This window comes from Saccostrea echinata, unplaced genomic scaffold (assembly GCF_033153115.1).
Source record: "Saccostrea echinata isolate AGI-Se365-2 ecotype Australia unplaced genomic scaffold, CSIRO_AGI_Sech_v1 ptg000050l, whole genome shotgun sequence".
Lineage (NCBI taxonomy): Eukaryota > Metazoa > Mollusca > Bivalvia > Ostreida > Ostreidae > Saccostrea > Saccostrea echinata.
In genome coordinates this window covers 1502793-1526224 of record NW_026889799.1, presented here as the reverse complement: position 1 = coordinate 1526224, position 23432 = coordinate 1502793, and the positions used below count along the sequence as shown (strand labels likewise).

Genomic DNA, 23432 nt, shown 5'->3' with positions numbered 1-23432 from the left:
ACCTATACCCTAGGTAAATTAACACTATTTAACAATATCAAATAAACTGTTATGAGTACCTTCTAGCACAGATATCACGTAAATCTCAGGAATTGTTGTTAGCTACCTCTCAGACATTTTACGTGAGCAGTGATTTTCAATTTAACTCTTAATTCCACCATTATACCGACTAGAGATACATAAGGAAGGAAATAGGACACAACAAATATGTACATACTGAGCGATTCTTAATGACCATTTAAATATTTTCTTTTGCTTTGTGCGATATTCAATTCATATTTTTCTTTTATTTGTGTTCTAATTTAATGGCATGTTTACCAATACTAGTATTCTTGTCATTGAACAGCAAACAACACTTTTTTTTTTAATGTGGTATAAAATTTGAATCAAGAAGCTGTGTATTGACTATTGTGTTAAGTAGTTTTACAAAATTGTTTTTATGTCAATTTTACTGATCTCTGTCGAGAAAGTACGCATTATCATCGATCATGTAGATATAATAAAAATACTTGCCGTTCACGTTTATATACTTAGTTTTATAATATTTAAAAGTCATTTACTTTTTAATTCGTCAGATAGTGATTCTATGTATAGTGATATGAAGATTTATTATTATCACTGATAATGTTTTTTTTCTTCTTAAATGTTAAATAAGTTTAATATTTGGCACTCTAAATAAAAACAGTGATTCTTGTTTTCTTATTATAACAGGAGTAAACATTTTTATTAAACTTTAAGCAGAAAATTAAGTATGATATTCATTTTGTTATTTAAGTAAATATACCAGAAGAAATATTAGGATGGGATATTCACGCTAGAGAAAGATTTGTGAAGAACTTCAAACAAAAAAGAGTGAAAATGTTTCGCGCCAGAGGTATGATAGTTGGATGTGCAGGTGCAGGAAAAACAACTCTTCTTAGAAGGCTTCATGGAAGCAAGAGAACCAATAAAGATAGTGTAGGGGCAGGAAAAAGAATTTTTCTTAGAAAGTCTCGAGGAAGAAAGAGAACAGATAAAGATAATGCAGGTGGAGGAAACTCAACTCCTCTCAGAACGCTTCTAGGAGGAGAGGGAACATATGGAAATACGCCAACTAAAACAACCGTAGGTCTTGAGGTCCATGAAGATTTGTTTATTATCGAAGACAACAAATTAAAAGGTGATATTTTGTTTTTTAACAAATATGTTAATCTTTTGAGTTTATGTGCAACAGAGTGAGATCTTATCAGACACAGTAAAACTACGTTATAGCGAAGTCCTGGGGGGCGTCCGAATTTACTTCACTATATATGCAATTCCTGATACCTTAAGGTATATTTTGCAAATTTGCAATGTACAAGTTTTCCTTCACATATGCGTACCAAATATGTTCAAAAAATTGTCAAATATAATATTTACTTTTGACACCTAAGTTTCCAGATGAATGAAATCATGAATAAAATCATTCAGAAAAATAATGTTAGTTCAATTATTTCATTTTTTGAAATTAAAAAAAATGTTATAAAGATGTAAATTCCGTTATTTATAACCTGAACGTGACACAAAACCAGTTCGCTTTATCCATAAATTCGTCATATTGGACTTCTATATACCATAACATTTTACAAATCGTTGCAAAGAATTTTGCTGGGGATCTCGGAAAACCTCGTTATATCCATTAATTCGCTTTATCAATGTTGGTACTGAACGGGTTTTACTGTAGCACTAGCAGACATAATACGGATGGTATTTTTTTTATCTGCCCCACTCCTTTCGCCGCTGTTGTTTTCAGTTTGTTGAATGTGTTCAATATCGGTAGATATCTGGTGAAGTTCGTTGGAAATTTGTTAAGCGTGTGAAACACCACAGAATAAAGGTGTCGCCATGAGAACGATAGGTTCGTTTCATGTACTGTAGGTCTGCGTTTGCAAGCCTTTTTTAGCTCACCTGAGCCGAAGGCTCAAGAGTGAGCTTTTCTGATCATATTTTGTCTGTAGTCCGTCTGTCCGTCTGTCTGTCTGTAAGCTTTTCACATTTTGACTTCTTCTCAAGAACCATTGGGCCAATTTCAACCAAACATGCCACAAAGTATCCTTGCGTAAAGGGGATTCAATTTTGTTCAAATGAAGGGTCATGCTCTCTTTCAAGGGGAGATAATAAAGAATTAGTGAAAAATTAATAGCATCTTTTAAAAATCTTCTTGTCAAGAACCACAGAGCCAGGGAAGAGGAAACTCATGTGGAAGCATCCTCAGGTAGTGTAGATTCAAGTTTGTTCAAATCATGACCCCAGGGGGTAGGGCCGGCCACAATGGAGGATCAAAGTTTTACATAGAAATATAATAGGAAAACCCTTTAAAAATCTTCTTCTCAAGAACAACAAAGCCATGATGAGTCATATTTATTTGGAAGCATCCTCAGGTAGTGTAGATTCAAGTTTGTTCAAATCATGACCCCCTGGAGTATGGATGGGCCATAATGGAGGATCAAAGTTTTACATAGAAATATATAGGAAAAATCTTTAAAAATCTTCTTCTCAAGAACAGCAAAGCCTTAATTGATCATATTTATATGAAAGCATCCTCAGGTAGTGTAGATTCAAGTTTGTTAAAATCATGACCCCCGGGGGTAGGGCGGGTCCACAATGGAGGATCAAAGTTTTACATAGAAATATATAGGAAAAATTTTTAAAAACTTCTTCTCAGGAACAGCAAAGCCCTGATTGATCATATTTTTACGTGGAAGCATCCTCAAGTAGTGTAAATTCAAGTTTGTTAAAATCATGACCCCCGGGGGTAGGGCGGGTCCACATTGGAGGATCAAAGTTTTACATAGAAATATATAGGAAAAATCTTTAAAAATCTTCTTCTCAAGAACAGCAAAGCCCTTATTGATCACATTTATATGAAAGCATCCTCAGGTAGTGTAGATTCAAGTTTGTTAAAATCATGACCCCCGGGGGTAGGGCAGGTCCACAATGGAGGATCAAAGTTTTACATAGAAATATAGAGGAAAAACTTTAAAAATCTTCTCAAGAACAGCAAAGCCATGATGAGTCATATTTATTTGGATGCATCCTCAGGTAGTGAAGATTCAAATTTGTTCAAATCATGACCCCCGGGGGTAGGGCGGAGTCACAATGGAGGATCAAAGTTTTACATAGAAATGTATAAGGAAATTTTTTAAAAACTTCTTCTCAGGAACAGCAAAGCCCTGATTGATCATATTTTTACGTGGAAGGATCCTCAGGTAGTGTAAATTCAAGTTTGTTCAAATCACGACCCCCTGGGGTAGGGTGGGGCCACAATGGAGGATCAAAGTCTTGTATAGAAAAATATAGGAAAATATTTTCTGATGAAAAACTGCAAAGCCATGATTAGTCATTTTGATATGGAAGCATCCTCAGGTAGTGTAGATTCGAGTATGTTAAAATGATGACCCCCGGGAATAGGGATGGGCCACAATAGGGGATCGAAAATTTTACATAAGAACATATAGGAAAATATCTTCTTCTCAAGAGATGAAAATCATGTTTAGTCATTTTGATATGGAAGCATCCTCTGATAGTGTAAATTCAATTTCGTTCAAATGATTACCCCTGGGGGAAGGGTGGGGCCCAATGGGGGATCGAAATTTTACATAACAACATACAGAAAAAATATTTCTTCTCAAGAACAGAAAAACTATGTTTCGTCATATTGATATGGAAGCAACCTGAGGTAGTGTAAATTCAAGTTTGTTCAAGAATGATCTCTGGGATAGGGAGGAGCCGCAATGGGGGATCAAATTTTTACAAAGGAATATATAGGAAATTTTTTTTTAAATCTACAACAAAGCCATTTGTTAAATTGACATGGAAGCATCATCAGGTAGTTTAAAATTCAAGCCCCCCCCCCCGTAACCTTTTCAATACTGAACTGATTTGTGCTTTTGCCTTGCCAATGTGCTCAGGTGAGCGATGTGGACCATGGGCCTCTTGTCTTACAAAACTTGCATGCTTATTTGACTATTTTATTTCTTGTTGATATCCTCTGATCCTGACTTTCATTAGACTGTTCAACAACTGTACCGTTCACGGTAGCTCAGTCGGTAGAGCGCTTGCTCCGTGATTGGGAGTTCGAATCTCGGCCGCGACTGACATAAGTCGATAAAAAATGGGTAGCAACTGTTCCTTCGCCATGCGCTAGGCAATTTGAAGTGAAAGTTACGGGTCCTTTGGATGAGACCTTAAAAACCGAGGCCCCGTGTGACGACAGGCGTTGGCACGATAAAAATCCCTCACTGCTCAATGGCCCTGAGTGCAGAGTAAAGGTCAAAATTTGAAGCCCTTCATCGGTACATGGTGACGTCTCTATATGAGTGAACAATTCTCGAATGGGACGTAAAACAATATACAATATCAATCAATCAATCCACCAACTGCACAACCTTAGTTTTCGTTCGAGAAATATGTTAATAGTTTCCATTGCGAGATTCATACCATTTACAAGGTTCTAATTCGCTTCTGAATCGGTGAAACCAGTAAATTGGTCTTTGTTCTTACCGTAAATGACTGATAAGTGTACAGTTTACGTACATATCTGATTATGTTTCATACGTTGATCCAAAAGACTTGAAAAGCAACAGGAGTTGACTGCAATCAACGAATAACAAAAGAATTACGTTCTACTACCAGTTTTTACCTGTTAAACGTCATTTATCGCTGTCCAATTAATAAATTGTGAATACCAAAAACAAACTATTCAACTAGAAAGTCTTTACTTTCCCTGAAGTTTCTTGAAACGTTCAAAGAGACATTTTTTTCATGCATGTTCTAAGTAAATGAGATTTTGTTAAATAATTCTAACATGTTTTTGCTTTTCTACGCCCTCAATCAGATTTTAGCACCAGGGAAACAAATAGTGAAGAGCAATCTTATGACAACGTGATCAGTATGACGGACTTTGCGGGACAAGTGGCGTACTACGCATGTCACCAGGTTTACTTGTCAAGGAGAGCATTCTATATCGTGGTTATCGACATGTCCAAGAAGCTGAAGGAAGAATGTCGAATGTATGACAAAGATCGCCATAATCCAACAGGGTCTCTATTTCACTCCTGGACTTATAGAGGTGAATACCACTTTAATATCCAAGTTCCAAGTTAAACACACACACACCCACACACCCACACATATATATATAGCCCTTTCATGAGGTCGATCCATAAAAATATAGATTTCGCAGAAAAGCATATCGACCAAGCACGAAGTGCGAGGTAGATATGTTTTTTTTTGTGAATTCGATGTATCTATTGAACCGAATGAAAGTGCTACATTTGTTATATTATTTTTTACAGAGGCTGACAAAAACAGAATTTGATAATAATGGGAACATTAAGCCACAAGCTTTTTCTCTTGTCTTTTAAGCACATAGAGAATAGAGATCAAAATAAATTAAGCTGTTTAATATGATGGTGGTTTCTTTATACTGATAGAGTTATTTAGGGAATTTACTAATTTGAAAGGCGTTGTTTAATCATGCTTTGTAGTGATTGATGAAAAACATGTCTAATATGTTTTAATATGTATAAAGTAAATCCTTATTCAGCATGTTCAAGGCATTCTTACCTCTTAACAATAATTACAGAACATCACACTTATAAATAAGATTTTGAAGTAAAAAAAATCCACAAACATCAAGTCATACACTGTATTAACTATTGTGAAGTCAGCATGATAGATAGATAGACCTCCAATTCGAAGAAATTATATCTGTTTTCTGTTAATTGGACGCTTGCGATGACCGACTACCACACCAGCAATAGGGAAAGTTATCGCGGTAGCGAATGCTACTTTGACAAGGAAATAAATTTAAAGGTTAGAGTCTAGAAACTGGTGCTGAAGTGGGTGAGGGTAATTTTCCAAGACGGCAGCTTGAATTCCTTGAAGAGTTTGTATATACACATGCAAGCAGCTGATAGGTGTGGTTCGTATTTTGAATATAGTTGTTCTTGTCTAAAGTGTCTAAGTATTTATTGAAACAACTTTTAAAGTGTATTTAAACTAGATTAAAAGTTTATTAATTTATTTTACATTTAACAACGTGAAAGACAAGCCCTTATGATTTCAGTAGGAAGTAAACAGCATATAGTGATCTTGAGCAAAAGCAGCGACGAAAAGTAGATCTTGGTAAAATAAAATGAAAAATTATCATGGTTGATTGCAAAAGATTTATTTATTTTTCGTAAGTAAATATCCACTGACCACATTTTCGCCTGCAGAGCAACACTGACGGATTACTATGTCCTGCGCGTCTACCTGTTCGTCCGTTCGGCAGTCCATCCGTACACTTTAAACCTTTAAAACTATTAGAAGTAGATGTATTTGGCTCGTATCTTGCTTGGAGGAATGACTTTTGTGATACCAGACGTTACTTCGAAACCTTTTATCTAGACCTTTGACCTAGTATTCAAAATACACGAAAGAGCCGATATACATGTTCTGTGATTTTTTAGGTAAATTTGTGTTACATGTAGAAAAATAGCAGCGTTAATTCTCAACTGAATTTGACTTTTGGTCTGTTTTTAACGATACTCCGAACCGTTGATGAATGACATGAATTAAAAAAAAGTGCTTTGGTAATTTTGGTAATTCTAGTTATATTGTAATTCTTTTAAACGTATTAATGACATTAAGCACACAAACTGAAATTTGAATACATGCTGTTAACAATTGGAAATCACTAAGGCACTTCCATCAACCAAGATAGAATCTCGGTTTTTCTCGACTTGACGGAAAAGGCCATGTTTTTGACCCCACGGAAAACGCAGTGTAATTTCTGATTTTTAAATAAATGAAATGCGATCGACATACCATTTTTTTTTTTATCGTGGATCTTTGATATTGTTGAATTAAATTGTATGAATGAACTTTTTTCCTAAAAAAAAATCCTCGACTTGACGGAAGAAGCCAGTGTTGTTCTCGACTTGACGAAATAGCCTGTGTGATGTTCCAATTTTTAGGTCACCTAAGTCACTCAGGTGACCTATTGCTATCTCTTTTCGTCCGTCGTCGTGCGTCGTTCGTAAACTTTTGAACATTTTCGCTTCTTCTCTGGAAACAGTGAAACAATTTCAAACAATTTTGGCATATAGCATCTATGGTTTAAGGGAAACAAAAATTGTGAAATTCGTTGCCCCTGCCCCCCCCCCCCTTGGGGCCTGAGGGGTGGGGCCAAAACCATCAAAATTAATGCAATCTTTAAAAATCTTCTTCTTTACTCCTGAACATTAAGCAGTCAAACTGTTGGCATGATTGTAATGAACATTGAGCCCTCTACTTAATTGTGAAATTCATGGCCCCAGGGTCAGGGGTTCTGGTGCTAGGGCGGGCTCTGTTGACTATATAGTGAAAATGCATTATTCCTGAAAAAAATCTTATCCTCTGCTCCTGGGTAATCAGGAAACAAACTAAATGCATAGTTATGATGAGCAAGTGTGTCTCTTCAAAAATTGTGAATTTCATTGCCCCTGGTTCAGGGGTTCTGTAGTTAGGGTGGGGCTCTATTGATTATATAGTGAAAATGCATTAATTCTTTGAAAATCTTCTTCTCTGCTCCTGGGTATTAAACAAACTAACTGAGTACATAGTTATAATAAGCAAGGATGCCTCTTCCAAAATGATGAATTTCATTGCCACTGGGTCAGGGGTTCTGGTGTTAGGGTGGGGCTCTATTGATAATATAGTGAAATTGCATTAATACTCTGACAATCTTCTTCTCTGCTCCTGGGTATTAAACAAGCTAACAGAGTACATAGTTATGATGAGTAAGGATGCCTCTTCCAAAATTATGAATGTCATAGCCCCTTGGTTAGGGGTTCTGGTGTTAGGGTGGGGCTCTATTGATTATATAGTGAAAATCATTAATACTTTGAAAATCTTCTTCTCTGCTCCTGGGTATTAAACAAACTGAGTACATAGTTATGATGATCAAGGATGCCTCTTCCAAAATTGTGAATTTCATGGCCCCTGGGTCAGGGGTTCTGGTGTTAGGGCGGGGCTCTATTGATTATATAGTGGAAATGCATTAATACTTTGGAAATCTTTTCTGCCCCTGGAGATTATTTTAACAAAATTAGTGCATGATTATAATAGGCAAGGATGCCTCTTCCAAAATTATGAAATATATTGCTCCAGGGTCAGGGGTTCTGGTGGAAAGGAGGGGGGGGGGTCTGTTGATTATATAGTTAAAAAGCATAATATCTTTGAAAATGTTCTTTTCTGCTTCTGGTTATAAAGCAAAGAAACTTAGTGTATAGCTATGATGAGCAAGAGTGCTTCATTCAGAATTTTGAGTTTCATTGCCCCTGTGTCAGATGTTCTGGTGTAAGGGTGGGGCTCTATTGATAATATAATGAAAATGCATTAATTCTATTAATTAATCCTTATTTATTTTAATTAATTAATTAATTACTCTTTAGTGTTGAGCAGGTAAACAAATTGCATAATGTGATGATTAAGGGTGCTTCTAACAGAAATTTTTAAACTTGTGGTCCCATCCAAGTGTCAGGGGTTCTGGCATTACCCGGGGGGGGGGGGGGGGGCTACTGATAATATAGTGGAAATGTGTTAATTCTTTGAAGTGCATAGTTATGATACTGAGGTTAACTCTTCCTAATTTGTAAATTTCTTGACCCTGGGTCATTGGTTCTGGTGTTAGGGTAGGGCTGTGTTGAATCTGTAGTGAAAATGCATTATACATGTGAAATTATTCTCTGCTTTTGGACATATCAGAGGCAAACTGAGTAAAAAATTTTAATAAGCAAGAGTATTTTTACCAGATTTTGATTTGGTCAAGCAATCAGGTCGTGGGCAGGGCTCTATTAATTTTTATTCTACTGAGAGAAGTTATTCCCCTTTTCCATTCACCTTTGACAATTAATCACTGTATTTGAAAGGTTAATAGAATAAGAGAATTATGCTAGAATTTTTATTTTATAGTACAAAAAGTACTTTCTTAGTTTTAAAGATCAGATAGACCTGTAAAAAATAGATAAATAAAAATGAGACAAAAATATCTTATTAAATGTTCTTCAAAGACCAAGACAGATCAATGTGAGAGGTAATATTATGGCGTTAAAGATAGTACAGAAGCACTAATAGTTTGTTAATAGTCTACATTGTGAAAGTGATGAGATGGGGACAGATTAGAACTTAATTTATGAGTTGTTACTGAATGTTAGACCAATTATTTTGTTGATCTAGATCTTCCTACTTCTCTTGCTTTTGGGCAACAAAGCTTCATCTATCAGTTGATTTTATACTCTATGATCCTCTCAATTGTTGTATTATACTCAGGTGACCGTTCAGGCCCTCGGGCCTCTTATTAGGTTAGTTCTGTATTATCTATCGACTTGGGCATTATTGAAATAAATACCTAAGGATGGATTATTTATTTTTCAATTTGATTAATGTTTTTAACTTGAATTTATAGTGACTTCCTTTTATGAAAAATATTTATTGCTGTCTCACTGTCAGTGGATTTTTTTTTATTTTGCTTGAACAGTAATGCTCGTATAATATGTAAAGAATAGTCAGCTATTAGTTTAGTTTTATTTAGATCTTTATTGATGCTATAGCAGACGACACATATACTACTTGGAACGCTCTAGTTAGATTAAGCACAAATTAAAAAAGATAAAGAAAAATGATAATATCAAAACGAGTCTATTCTTCCCACCTGATAAACATTTTGTCTGTGATATCATTATTAAGAACCAACTTACATTATATTAATTTTTGTCCACTTCAGAAGTACACATTGTTTCCAATATATTTTAAGAATTGATTAGAGAAAAATGTTATTATGGTAGTTATATGTTCATAAAATAGATCACGTGAAATGTAATAAGCAGTTATATATGATTATTTTCACAGGATGTAGTGTAACTTATTTTTCATAACAGGCTAGAAAAAAGAGACAATTAATGAATTAATGTAACAATGTTATTTTTTTAAATTTTTTTAAAAATATTTATTCAAATGAAACTAATTGAAAAGTTTAATTTATGAATCTTTGTTTATTTAAAGAGTACTTTCATTTTTGGCTGCAAACTATAAATACATACTGCAATGATGGAATATCACAAAGGGACGCGCAAGACACAACAGCAATCAAAGACTCTATGGCGAATGTCAATTTCCACCCGGTAATTCTTGTTGCCTCCCATAAAGACAAGATGGTAAGCACCATGTGTACTCAATTATCAACGACTATAAATTACTTTTGCTTAAAACTACCATATTCTTTACATGGGAAGATTATGATTATCATGGATTTTGGTAATATTTCATTCTCTTTACTTCAGGCAGACAGACACCCATCCCCTTTTCACAGCACATGATAGAACAAAACCACAGACTAACAACTGTAATTGGGTTAGATCCATTTAAAGCGTATATATTAAAATATTTTGTGCAACATTTATCTTTCCTTTATAATAAGTCTTTGTTATCCTCTCAAGGGAAGCTTTAAAGATTAATTTACCTTAACGTTCATTGTCTGAGAAACATTTTAAGCAATGTTTGCCCTCTTGACCGTTGGGATGTTTCTTTCTGCGGGGATTCAATACACCTTTCTATACCAAATATTGATTCCACACCTTTGAATAATAATAATAGATAAGAATGATGAATAAATATAATAATTATATTGAATACATTGCTTAAATTTGAGACCCAGAGATGTCAAATTGGTGCCAACTAAAAGCTTATCAAATATAGTTTGGATTCTGGGCAGGGATAGGCCAATAACGTATAAAGTTCTTTGTTCACATCACAACCTCGTTGTGTTCAACCGGGCGTTCATATTTGACATCTGCATTACCTATGAAAATACGTCACAATTGTACTGTGATTTTTACCCCTGACCTTGACCTTGAAAATTGACCTAATTTTCAAAAATTTAATATTGTTGATAACTTTGAATGAGAAACGACAGGGCATTTATATTTTAATTATGCATTACCTGTTTCAAGCCTTTTCTGAATGTACTCTGCTTTTTTTACCTCGTGACCTTAAAGTTTAACCTAGACTCTTCTTTAATATTTTTTTACATTGATAACTATTGAAGAAAAGACGGGGCTTTCACATTTTACATTTACATTACCTTTGTCAACACCTTTCAGAAAGGTACACCATTTTTTATCACGACCTTGACCTACATGTAGAAGTTACTTATTATAAATTTTAACGTTGACCGACGATAGTTACAATACGACATTAAATGCATCCCATCCAATAAATACAAAAAGCGATGGACCACAATTCTTGAATTTGCTTTTTCTATATTATGCGACTTGGAGATAGGTTTGAGACAATTCATAGATTAAATTTATATAAAATACATGCACAGAAAAAATGTCTTCTACAGAACATATGTGTTGATCACACCTGTTTGTTTTGAAGTATTTCAGTGTTGTATGATTTCCGCTTTGATTAAGTCATAGCTCATTTCAAGCTAGATTTTGTTCACAAGGTGAGGTAATAAAAATATGAAATTAAAGACTGAAAATTTTTAAATTTTGAAGAATGGCAGGCCCAAAGTGAATTGTGTAAACATTGCATTCCATGGAAATCATATTAAGTAGGGCTCCGAGTAAAAATTATGCAGGAAGCACAGAAAAGGCGCTACATCGATAATCTGCAAATTCATTAAAACTGAGTTCAATATATTCATTTGGGTCTAAAATGAATGATAACGAATGGATTTGTTGTATATTTCTTCTTTTTCATATAGCTAGGGATAAGGTACTCCAGGGGTAATTTTGTATGGATAGTGTGTAAATGGTGCATATTTCAGAAAATAATTTCTTTAAAACCCAAGAAGATGTATAAAATCTAAACAATACAGTGAAAATGGAACGTGTAAATTAAATTTACTCTAATATTTTTGTGCAAACGAAGGATTGAAAAGAAACAGGGTGTTAAAAATCTGGAATTTGTTAAGATTCTTCGTATGAGTTATCTCCCGTAGGAAATTCATATAGGTGGCGGTAGTAAAAAAAAAATGGCAAGCTATACACTGCAAAGTTATTTTGATGCATCATGTGGTGTTCATTGCAAATGTCCGTGTGAATTGAGAAAAAATGATTGAAAGGAAAGTTACAAGAACAGATTGGACATAAAGCTCGTGTGAATCCAAAGAAAAAAATCCGTGAAACGGGAAAGTGTAGCTTGGGAATTATTGTCATCGTGTTAATCAGGATATCGGCATTTTTCCATACTACTGACATCATTATGATCTATATCGGAAGTTTAGCTTCTAAGGTAATCCACCAGAATCCAAGAGTAAGCCCTCAATGAGGAGTTGCAGTCCGATTGTGTCAGCTTACTCAACTTGGAGAGGGAAGATAATGTACCGGCGCCACCGGTACATTTGGACAGCTGTTTGAACAGTTTAATAGGTAGGATTTTATTTAAGTTCACTTCTTATATATGATTATTTATTATATTTTATACAAAAGTATGTATTCGGAAAATTATTGTGGATGGCCATTTTCTACATGTCGTATCAATATCATGTCCATTTTTTTTTTAAAAAAGACATCTAACACATGTTTAGGTTAGAATAATGTTATTGTGTCTTGGGACAGGCCCTCAAGATAGAATCCTCAAGTAGTGTGGATTCAAATTTGTTCAAATCACGAATCCCTGGGATAGGGTAGGACCGCAATGAGGATCAAAGTTTTACATACGAATATATATTGGAAAAATCTGCTGATGAAGATATTGACTCAGGTGAGCATTAAGGCCAATGGGCCTCTTGTTTGCTCTACCCTTTTCAACATGGCAACTAGTTAGAAATAAAAACTAAATAACAAAATCAAGTATGGACAGAAAAAAAAATCAACCAAGATATAAAAAAAAACACCAAAAAAGTTTGATTTATTTAATAAATAATCATATAATTTTTCAGACAAGGCTGTTTATGTACATTTTTTAACTCACCTGAGCTGAAAGCTCAAGTGAGCTTTTCTGATCACCCGTTGTCCGTCGTCCGTCCGTCCGTCCGTCTGTAAACTTTCACATTTTCAACTTCTTTACAAGAACCACTGGTCCAATTTTTACCAAAATTGGTACAAAGTATCCTTGGGTAAAGGGGAGTTTAAATTGTTAAAATAAAGGGCCAGGTTCCCTTACAAGGGGAGATAATCAAGAAAAGACAAAAATAGGGTGGGGTCATTAAAAAATCTCCTTCTCAAGAACCACTGGACCAAAAAAGCTGAAACTTATGTGGAAGCATTCTGGGATAGTGTAAATTTTAAATTGTTAAAATCATGACCCCCGGGGGTAGGGCGGGGCCACAATAGGGAATCTAAGTTTTACATTGAAATATATAGGAAAAATCTTTAAAAATCTTCTTCTCAAGAACCACTGGGCCAGAAAAGCTGAAACTTATATGAAAGCATCCTTGGGTAGTGAAGATTCTAAATTGTTCAAATCATTTCAAATCATGACCCCCGGGGGTAGGGCGGGGCCACAATAGGGAATCCAAGTTTTACATTGAAATATATAGGAAAAATCTTCAAAAATCTTCTTCTCAAGAACCACTGGGCCAGAAAAGCTGAAACTTATATGAAAGCATCCTTGGGTAGTGAAGATTCTAAATTGTTCAAATCATGACCCCCCGGGGTAAGGGCGGGGCCACAATAGGGAGTCCAAGTTTTACATTAAAATATATAGGAAAAATCTTTAAAAATCTTCTCAAGAACCACTGGGCCAGAAAAGATGAAACTTATATGGAAGTATCCCGGGATAGTGTAGATTCTAAATTTTTTCAAATCATGACCCCCGGGGGTAGGGCGGGGCCACAATATGGAATCCAAGTTTTACATTGAAATATGTAAGAAAAATCTTTAAAAATCTTCTTCTCAAGAACAACTAGGCCAGAAAAGCTGAAACTTATGCGGAAGCATCCTGGGGTAGTGTAGATTCTAAATTTTTCAAATCATGACCCCCGGGGGTAGGGCGGGGCAACAATAAGTATTACAAGGTGGGAAATCTGGTAAAGAACAGCATTGCCAAAGTTACTCAGGTGAGCGATGTGGCCCATGGGCCTCTTGTTGACATTACTGATGGTATAATTTGTAAAAGATATATCACTGAAAATTCTATTGGTCTTGTCAAGCTATTGCTGACTTACATTTTACTGGCCCAACAATATTTTTAATCAAGCTAGTGTTTGGAAAGCAGAGTATTGTGCTTTGTAATCATCAGGTAAATCTAATTTAGGGTTGTCAAATAGGTACATGTATATTTATTTGTCGTCTTTATACCTATTCTCTCTCTCTCTCTCTCCCTCTATCCCTAGTTTTTTTTCAAAGTGATGAAGAACTTGTTTGACTGAAGAGATAGAATGAAAAGAGAAGACCAAAAAGTGTTTTATATATGTAACAAGTACCGTGAGTGTATTTGATTTTATACTTTTAATTTAATCAATAGCAAAATTATAGAATTTATAACTGATTAGAGTTTAATTGTAATATGGTAAAAACCTGAGACATAAATGATGGAAAACATAGTAAAGATATTTTACATATTTCATAAATTAGTAATTTGAATCATATACTTTTTAAATGAAACCCCATATCATTTTCAGAGAATGCGCAAGAAGGTTAACATCATGGTTATGAAGGAAAAGCTGACAATATTTTTGAGACAGCAAGAAAAACACCGTTGCACATCACCAAATAATAAGACTCTAAAGGTGGGGGGCCGCATGCCATGCACATGCATGCAACCATTTGAGATTTTACATGAAATTACTGCATTATATAAACTTTAGATCCCATGTAAAGTAATTTATAAATTAAACCCTAAAAAAAAAACCCTTTAATACCTTTAAATCAATGTAGAACAATATGAGTTCTAAAGAGGTAAATGATAAATATACGTAACTTTTATTTTAGGCATAACAAAGATTAGAGTTCAAAGAATGGATTCAATGGTGGTACTTTGGATAAATTTAATCAGACATGGACTCTCATCTCCTATGGATCTTAAGCACTTTTAGGTTACAGTTTTATATTTCACTAGAAGAGACTCATAAATAAACAAAGGACAGTCAGTTACTACAAAAGAGAAGCATCGGAGATTAGTGATATTCTGTTCAGCATTTTTGCATCTTACAAAGATGAAAACTATTAAAATTTTGTTTACATCTATCAATGAATTATTTTGATACATGTTCCAGTAATTAATAATTTTGATGTAGAGTAAACTAGTAAAATTGAATGGAAAACAAGCAGATGACTTGGTAATGACGTGTAAAAAAAAATCATTCATTCAATTAAGACATGTAATTGCATGCAGTTAAAATTCAGTCAAAATTCTTGTGGTGTATATTGAAAGGTGTTAACAAGATGAAAAAAAGATATTCATATTATCATTTAAATAAAACTCAAGTTGTATATTATACAATTATTGCTATTTTTGAGGTTATTATAATGGTTTAACTTGCCTAGGTGTACGATTCACCGATCCTAAAGAAGGAAGTAAATATTGTCCATCCATGGTTGTTGGATCATTATATTCAACCAACCCCCAACCCCAAAATGCAATTTCAATTCTTGTAGAATACCCTATGTATCATATTCATAGGGTATGGTGTGTACGAAACAAGCGTGACCTTTTGATTTGGCTGTTGGATTTAAAAAAAAAATTATAGGATGAAAAAACCTCAAAAATTGGATATAATACTGTTTTTGTAAATATTGATTATCTCCCTTTTTAGCTAATTGGAACATTTTACTGGTCATGAAAATATTTTGATTAATGACAAATAAATTTGAAAAATTGAGAAATTCCTTTAAAATGTCAATTTATTTTATATATGCATGTTCATGTGTATATGGCATATATATTGTGCTGTGTCAAAAAAAGGGAAATTCCCATTTTTGTTTGAAACTCGTCAATCTCTCTGGGAAAAAAAATAATCATTTGCACAAAAATGTTTTTATTATTCTATTTGCTAAAGGGTATGGTGTCTATGAAACTAGTATGGCCTTTTGGTTTGGGTGTTGTTGTTTTTTTTTTTTTTTTTTTTGTTTTTTTTTTTTAATTTTTTGATTAAAATCCTCAAAAAATAGATATTTTACTGTTTTTGTTAATATGAATTATTTCTCCTTTTCAGCCTAATTATTAGAACATCTTACTGGTCATGAAAATATTTAGATTAATTAAGAAAAGTAAATTATTGTGTTGTGTTTGAGTTTGGAAATGTAAAGAAATTGTGTTGAATTGTCAATTTCCTTTTACATGCATACATATATGGCATATATTGGACTGTGACAAAAAAGTGAAATCCCATTTTTTGTATGTAAACTCCTCAATCGTTTTGGGAAAAATAATAATAATTTGCACAAAATGTTTTTATGATTTCATTTGCTAAAGGATATGGTGTCTATGAAACTAACATGGACTTTTGGTTTGGCTGTTGGGTTTTTGAGTTTTTTGATAGCGGAAAATCCTCCAAAAATTGATATTTGCTGTTTTTGTCAACATGGATTATCTCCCTTTTTCAGCTTAAAAATAGAACATCTTACTGGACATGGAAATATTTTGATTAATTATGAAAAGTAACTACTTGAGCTGTATTTGAATAAGAAATAAGCATAAATGTGACTTATTGTCCGATTTTCTTTTATTTCATATGAAATATTGATATTTTTGCCTATTTTTAGAGGAAATTTCAGCCATGTTTTACCGAAAACAGTTTAACTTTTGCCGTGGCAACCAGACGCAATATTTATGAAAAATTATTTTATTTCTTGTAGTATCTGAGCATACTCTACCAACATGCAAAGTTTGAAAAAATTCAGAAACCCTCCATTTATCACCCCCTGCATGATTTTTACACGGAACCATACTTAATAGTAACTGCGGAGTATTTCTGTGTGGAATCAAACTTATTTTTAAAGAATATATATATATTCTCAAATCCCACAAAAAAGGGGAACATGTCAATCTTTTCTCTACAAATATCTGTCGGCCTTTCTGTTGTCCACAAAAACACATCAGGAATATAAATGGATTTAACTAAAGCCGTCTACATGGATCTACAATGATTTTATAATGATTATAACAATACATTTCTTAGATAGCCACATTTCGTAAATGAGGATTGTAAATAGTTCTGATTGCTTTTTTAAACACCTCAATTTTTTTCCTTGTAATTAAGCAGGGTAGAATATTGCACACATTGGATACATTTTACAGCCAGTTAGAAGCGTGTTTATCGAAAGAACAAACCTTGAAAAGACTTATATCACCATACCGATATTTTGAAGTAGAATGTCCTCCAAAAGCATTGACCCAGAAGCAGCAAATGTCAATTGACCTTGTTAAGAAATGTATCGTAGAAACTGTACAAAAGCTACCACATTGGGGAGAAGAAGTTCCTTTAAAATGGTTTGAACTTGAGAAAAGTCTTAATCAGAAGAAGGCAGACGGAGAAAAAGTCTTAAAGAGGCAGCTATTGAAAGAAACGGCAAAAACTTTTTCTATAGACGAAGATGACCTCAGTGATGCTCTCCGTTTCTTACATGAAATAGGAAAAATCATATATTTTTCTGTGGATAAACTCAAGGATACGATTATCATTGATGTTCAGTGGTTTGTTGATGCATTCAAATACATCATAACTGATGAAAAGCATTTTGCTCGGAAAGATAACAAAAACATGTTAGTTAATACCGGACAAATAAGCGGACAGTACATGGAAGAAGTATGGAGAAGTATCAAAGACAATCATGATGTAACTTATTTTGATACGAACGTCAATGGTGAAAATGATAAACATCATGATTTTGCATGGCAATCTTATATAAAACACAAAACTGACATTTTACAATACATGGACAAACTTGGCTTGATGACAAGAATTGAAACACAATTAGATCTTGACGATGAGGAGGAGATGTACTATATTCCGAGTATGAACAGAACCGATTTTCCTGATGATAGAAAAGAGGCACTCAACCGAAAACAAAAATCATCAATGATGGTGTACTTCTTCAAATCTTATTTACCCCATTTTTTCTTCTTCCGATTGGTGGTAAATTGCGTAAAGAAATGGAAAGTTTGTGAAGAAGAATCTTTTTTCAAAAATGCTGCATTTTACAAGGCAGAAGATGCAGGTCATTATTTTGTCATTGCTGTCAGCAAAACATCCATCCAGTTGCAACTTTTTACACGTGACGAAACTGTGAAACTGAGTGAAGAATGTGTCAAGAAAGTTAGACGAACAGTGGAGGAATTTATTAAGGAAATAATAGAAACCTTTCACAAAGGAATCATTTATGATATGGGATTCACATGCAGTGACATAGAAATCACAGATGAGGATGAAAAATTCTTTCTTAGAGAGACTGACATTTACCGAGAAATTGAAAAGTCCGAAAAAATGTCTTGTCCAAAACATTTTCTTGGGCCACATGATCACGAAATTGATACAAATAAAATTCGTATCTGTTTTTTGAATAGAGAGTCCACTTCAAGGGACAATTAAAAGTTGTTTTTAGAGCTGCATTACCTTATACTATTTTAAAATATGTTTGTGCTTTTCAATGTAAATCCTTAATACTCTGATTTTTTTTGTCTTTACTTCATATTTTTATATTGCTGAATACCGAAAAATTTAGGATATGTTTCCATGGTAGCCATAACACACGGCTTGGTTTATGTTTGCAGTATCGGGTCATTTTATCTGAACTAGTTCTGAACTTTTTTAATGATCATATGTGCAACTACTTTTAAGTTTTTAAGAAGTAAACTTATTACAGGGAATGGCTCTGAAGTCATATAACGTATTGTAACATACCTCTAAATATCTCATAAATTCTGAATTGTTTGCAATTAGAATTTATAAATTTAATGTATGAATCAATTGTAATTATTTTATATTCCATTGTTAAAAAACTTAACTTTGAAAAAAATAATTCTCGTCTCGTGAATATGATCATTTACTGTAGCAAAAAAAGATTTAGACCCTGATTTAATCTGGCAAAAAAGTTTTATTCATTAACATGGAATAATTTTAAAGTAAAGGTTTTTTTTTTTTTTTTTTTTTTTTTTTTTTTTTTTTGTAACAATTTTTGCTAAAATATTTTAGAACAGTATATTTTTTTTATTTATCTATTTATTTATTTTTTGTTGAAAGGGATTATCTCTCTTTGTACATTTAGATATGGTGCATTATATACAAATGTCATTTTTATTCATTTTGTTTCAGTTCATATTCAAATTTATTTTCTGCGATCTACAAAGAGATTTTCGTGTTGAAAAATGTCGGGTTGTGTTTTGATTTCCGTTGTACATAATGATTGGACTTTATCTAACTTCCGATTCATTATTGTTTTATTTTACATTACTGTACTGAAATGTGTATTTGTTTTCAAGCATAATCATCAATAAAAATGCAACTGGTGGGTTATCATAAAAGTTGGTGTCTTATTGATATAAAAGAAAATTAATTATAAAAATATAGTGTTTGATTATATCATCGTCTTTGACTGTCCTCAATATTATTTATTATCGCCATTTATGAGTCTACCCTGCTCTATTTTTTGCAAAATATAAAATAAAACTAATTGTCGTAAATGGGCATCTATAACAATACCGAACAAATTAACCAAATACGAACAAAAATTACACATGTACGTATTTTTAATACATCTCTTAAAAGGATATTAACCTACACAATGAAAAAAAAATACAGATACGAGTATGAATAGAAAAATTGACTAAATAAATAAATAAATAAATAAATAAATAAAAAAAAAAAAAAAAAAAAAACTTTAAAAGCACGCAACGAACTTGTCAATAACTAACAAATTATAAATAAATGTCCAATGCAGAGGAGACGATTGGGAAACACTGAAATCTTACAAGAAGCAAATAGCAGAGTAACGAATGAAAAAACCACCAGGCGAAAGAATATATTATGCATTTCATGTAACATTTGATAAAAAAAAAATATATAGTGGATTCAGTATATATAAAGTCCACACTTTAATTCTATCATCAAAAACACAACAACAATGTTAGTTTTATAGAGCACTGTGATTTATTCTGCTTCTACGCTCAATTTGTTAAAATAGCGTTAGAACAACTATTTCTTACTATATTATCGTAACACGAAGATTTATAATTATTAACAAGTGTACGAAACAACATAATACAAGGACATCAACTATATGCTGCCTCAGACAGTCATACTGATGTAAATAAATTGTTTTACGCTGTAAACAGAATATAATAGTAAGTCATCGACTATGTACAGAATTTACGTAATAAAAGGTTATCGAATGTTGATGGAACTACAAAACAGAATAAAATAAAAATTCATCAGTATGCTGCCACAGACAGTTCTTACATTCTTACGTAAACAGAAAAAAATATATATATCAACTATTCCACCCCAGACAATCCCGCTGATATATATTGTTTACACTGTAAACATATTATAACAAGAAAACTTTGATGTAACTATCAATTGTCGCCCGGGAAATAAATAAAGTAAACAATGGAAATGAGTCTTGATCATCAAACCGCTTCGATATGTGTGAAAAAGGCATGCGTCTAAATGATGGAGACGACAGTAGAGAATATTTTGAAAACTTATAGTCGGATGAAAATCGAACAAAAATGATACCCTTTAAACTTTATCAATTCCTCAAGTAAATGTTGGCTACATAAAATATAATTTGAAACCAGACACATGCATCACCTATTTTCAAAAATGTCTTTCACTTTAAGATTATAAAACACGAACTGTGTAAAGTACGTTTTTACGTTTTTATGCGATAAGTAAAATTCGATGTTCTAAAAAAAGGGACCTGTCGTTTTTTCGATAGTAAATGATAAGCAACTTTATATATTAAATATGAAAAACATATATATTTTTACAGATTCACTTTATGGAAGTAAATATATTGTGTATAATTTATAAAGGGAAAGAACATTCTGATTAACAATCTTTTTAATGTTTAGAAAACCTTTAATTCTGAATAACTTCTCCCACCTCAATCCCCATATACCAACACTTAAACTTATATGTATAGAGCAGCCCGGTCCTCCGGGCTGCAATAAAACGTCATCCACTATGCTGCCACAGACAGTCGAATTGTGTAAATTGCTTTACACTGTAGTTATTTCCTAACAACATTATTAAGAAAAGAAAAAAAAAGATACCCGAGACATATACAGTTTCATTCTTAATAACAAGTTAAGATGGTCTATCCAAGTAGTAAATGGTTGACTCCGAGGTAAATACTCCCAAAAATGCTGACTCGGATAAGATTATCATTGTAGTTACTAAGGGAATACCATACTCTCAGAAATGCTGCCTCAGACAGACATGGCAGACATCAGTAGAGATAACACACTTTTTCGGAAATGTTGCAAGTCAGTCATTATCTGAAATACACTTGAATCAATTTATAGTCTGGCATGAAAGAGAAATACAAACACCGAATTCAGAAGTACTGTTTTACTCCATTAAAATGATTTGTAAGACATTATTTTTATTATTCAGGAATGAGTCAATGAAAAGTAATTAATGCTGAACCTTTTCAAAAACTTTAATTTATAAGAAGAGAATAAGGACCCATCTTTACTCCTTACTTTAAATTTTTTACCATTTCTGAATTGCAAACTGAGTGCATAGTCTTGTACTTTTGAGTTTATATTTAAAAACACATTTGTCTTCAACTATCATATACCTGAAATGTCAGACTGTAAATATCATACGATAACATTTCTTGTTCTTGTTGTTTATCTATATAGTTAGCGGGATACTCATTTGGATTATTTTTTTTGTGTGTCTCAACTTAGTTGATTTTGCTGTGATTACAGAAAACCAAAAAAATAAAGGTAAACATACCTGTAATAAGATACTTGATAAATGTCCATAAAATAAACCTTATTATTTATGCTTTAACTGTTATGAAGCTGGAATAACTTTGAGGTACTGTGAATAATTGAATATCAGGAACACCTGAAAGGTGTAGAGCACCCTTAAAACTAAATTGTGCTGGTTCAGTTAATTTATCAGTTTCTATAATAATAGGGAATAATAATATCCATAATTTTCATGTTTCCTGTTGGTTTGTCTCTATATAATCAATACCCAACTATTATCGCAGAGTGTTTAAAGGATTTATAAAGCAAAAGCCTACTATGCCGAAATAGTGCAGGGCTTCATTTTCTAAGGAAAATCCGACATCATCCACGCCGAGGATCGAACTCGCATCACAACTTACAACCCCGAGATTGTCAGTCCGACCTACCTATTTAACCACAGAGGTCATAATAGGGGTGTACTAACATGTTTGTAAGAGGTGATGAAATATTGCAAATGGAGAAAAACTGTGTCGTTTTTATACAACAGTCAGCATAATAATAACAATACTCGCCTCCGGCTCGTGCACCATGTCTCAAATCCTGACAAACCCTAACTACTATTTAGGTATAGTGCATGCAAAGCACATACAAATCAAAACACTATTATATAAATATGTATTGAAAGGCCTGCCCAGCAATATATTTATACTACAAAACATTATTTAAGGAATAACTGTCTTATTTTTTGGATTCATGATGTGGTCAATCGAGTGGCTTGTGTGATAATTTGCATAAACGCCGAAGGCGTTTATGCATAACATTATCACGCAAGCCACTCGATTGATAATCGTCATGAATAAAAAAAATCTGGTTATTATATCTATAAATATATATATATATATATATATATATATATATATATATATATATATATATATATATATATATATATATATATATATATTATATATAACTATTATTTCAAATATTTTCCATCATGTTAATTTTTATATGATAGTTATTCTGTTCCGGAATTTATTCGACCTAGGTGCATATTAGGAGAACAGGGCCTAAGACCATAAACTGAGAATAGACTTAAGTCAAAATTTTGATTTTAATATCTTGAGTTTTATTTCATGTATTTGCTTAAAATTTTGCAATTTTATATAACATTTAAATTCAAATATATTATGAAAATTTGATTTCATTATCAAAATTATTTCAAAAGTTATATTGCTTTGAAATTTTGACTTAAGTCTGTTCTCAGTTTATGGTCTTGGGGCCAGATCCAACTGCATCCTTTTACGATCCTCGAATAAGCTGTCCAAAATAACTTAAAAGTTTTAAACTTAAAGTCACCCTTATTGACCACAGCAGCACCTACCATGCACATAACTGACAAGTCATATAAAACAACCAGGCCCGTAGGAAGCAAATTCGGTTGGGGGGGGGGGGGGGCTCAGCCATACAGTTTTGAGGGTACTACCAAAAATTTCCTGACAACCAAAAAAAAAGGTCATCAGACGTTTTTATTGAGGGGGCACAAGCATATAGTATCTATGTTTACTATT

The 23432-nt window shown here is 33.0% G+C and overlaps 2 protein-coding genes across 2 annotated transcripts in view; both read left to right on the top strand.

The window, feature by feature from the left end:
* The window catches only part of LOC133203371 (uncharacterized), a 284718-nt gene that overhangs the window by 16179 nt on the left and 245107 nt on the right, over positions 1 to 23432 (top strand). Inside the window, exon 5 of the mRNA XM_061339162.1 lies at positions 776 to 1159. Within this exon, the coding sequence (XP_061195146.1) occupies positions 776 to 1159 (384 nt within the window). The remainder of the gene's footprint in view (positions 1 to 775; positions 1160 to 23432) is intronic.
* Positions 4904 to 18794, top strand: LOC133203400 (probable serine/threonine-protein kinase pats1). The gene is made up of 3 exons (XM_061339191.1): positions 4904 to 5089; positions 10048 to 10199; positions 17201 to 18794. Exons 1-3 carry the CDS (start codon positions 4912 to 4914, stop codon positions 18524 to 18526), a joined length of 1656 nt encoding a protein of 551 aa, XP_061195175.1. The 5' UTR covers positions 4904 to 4911; the 3' UTR covers positions 18527 to 18794.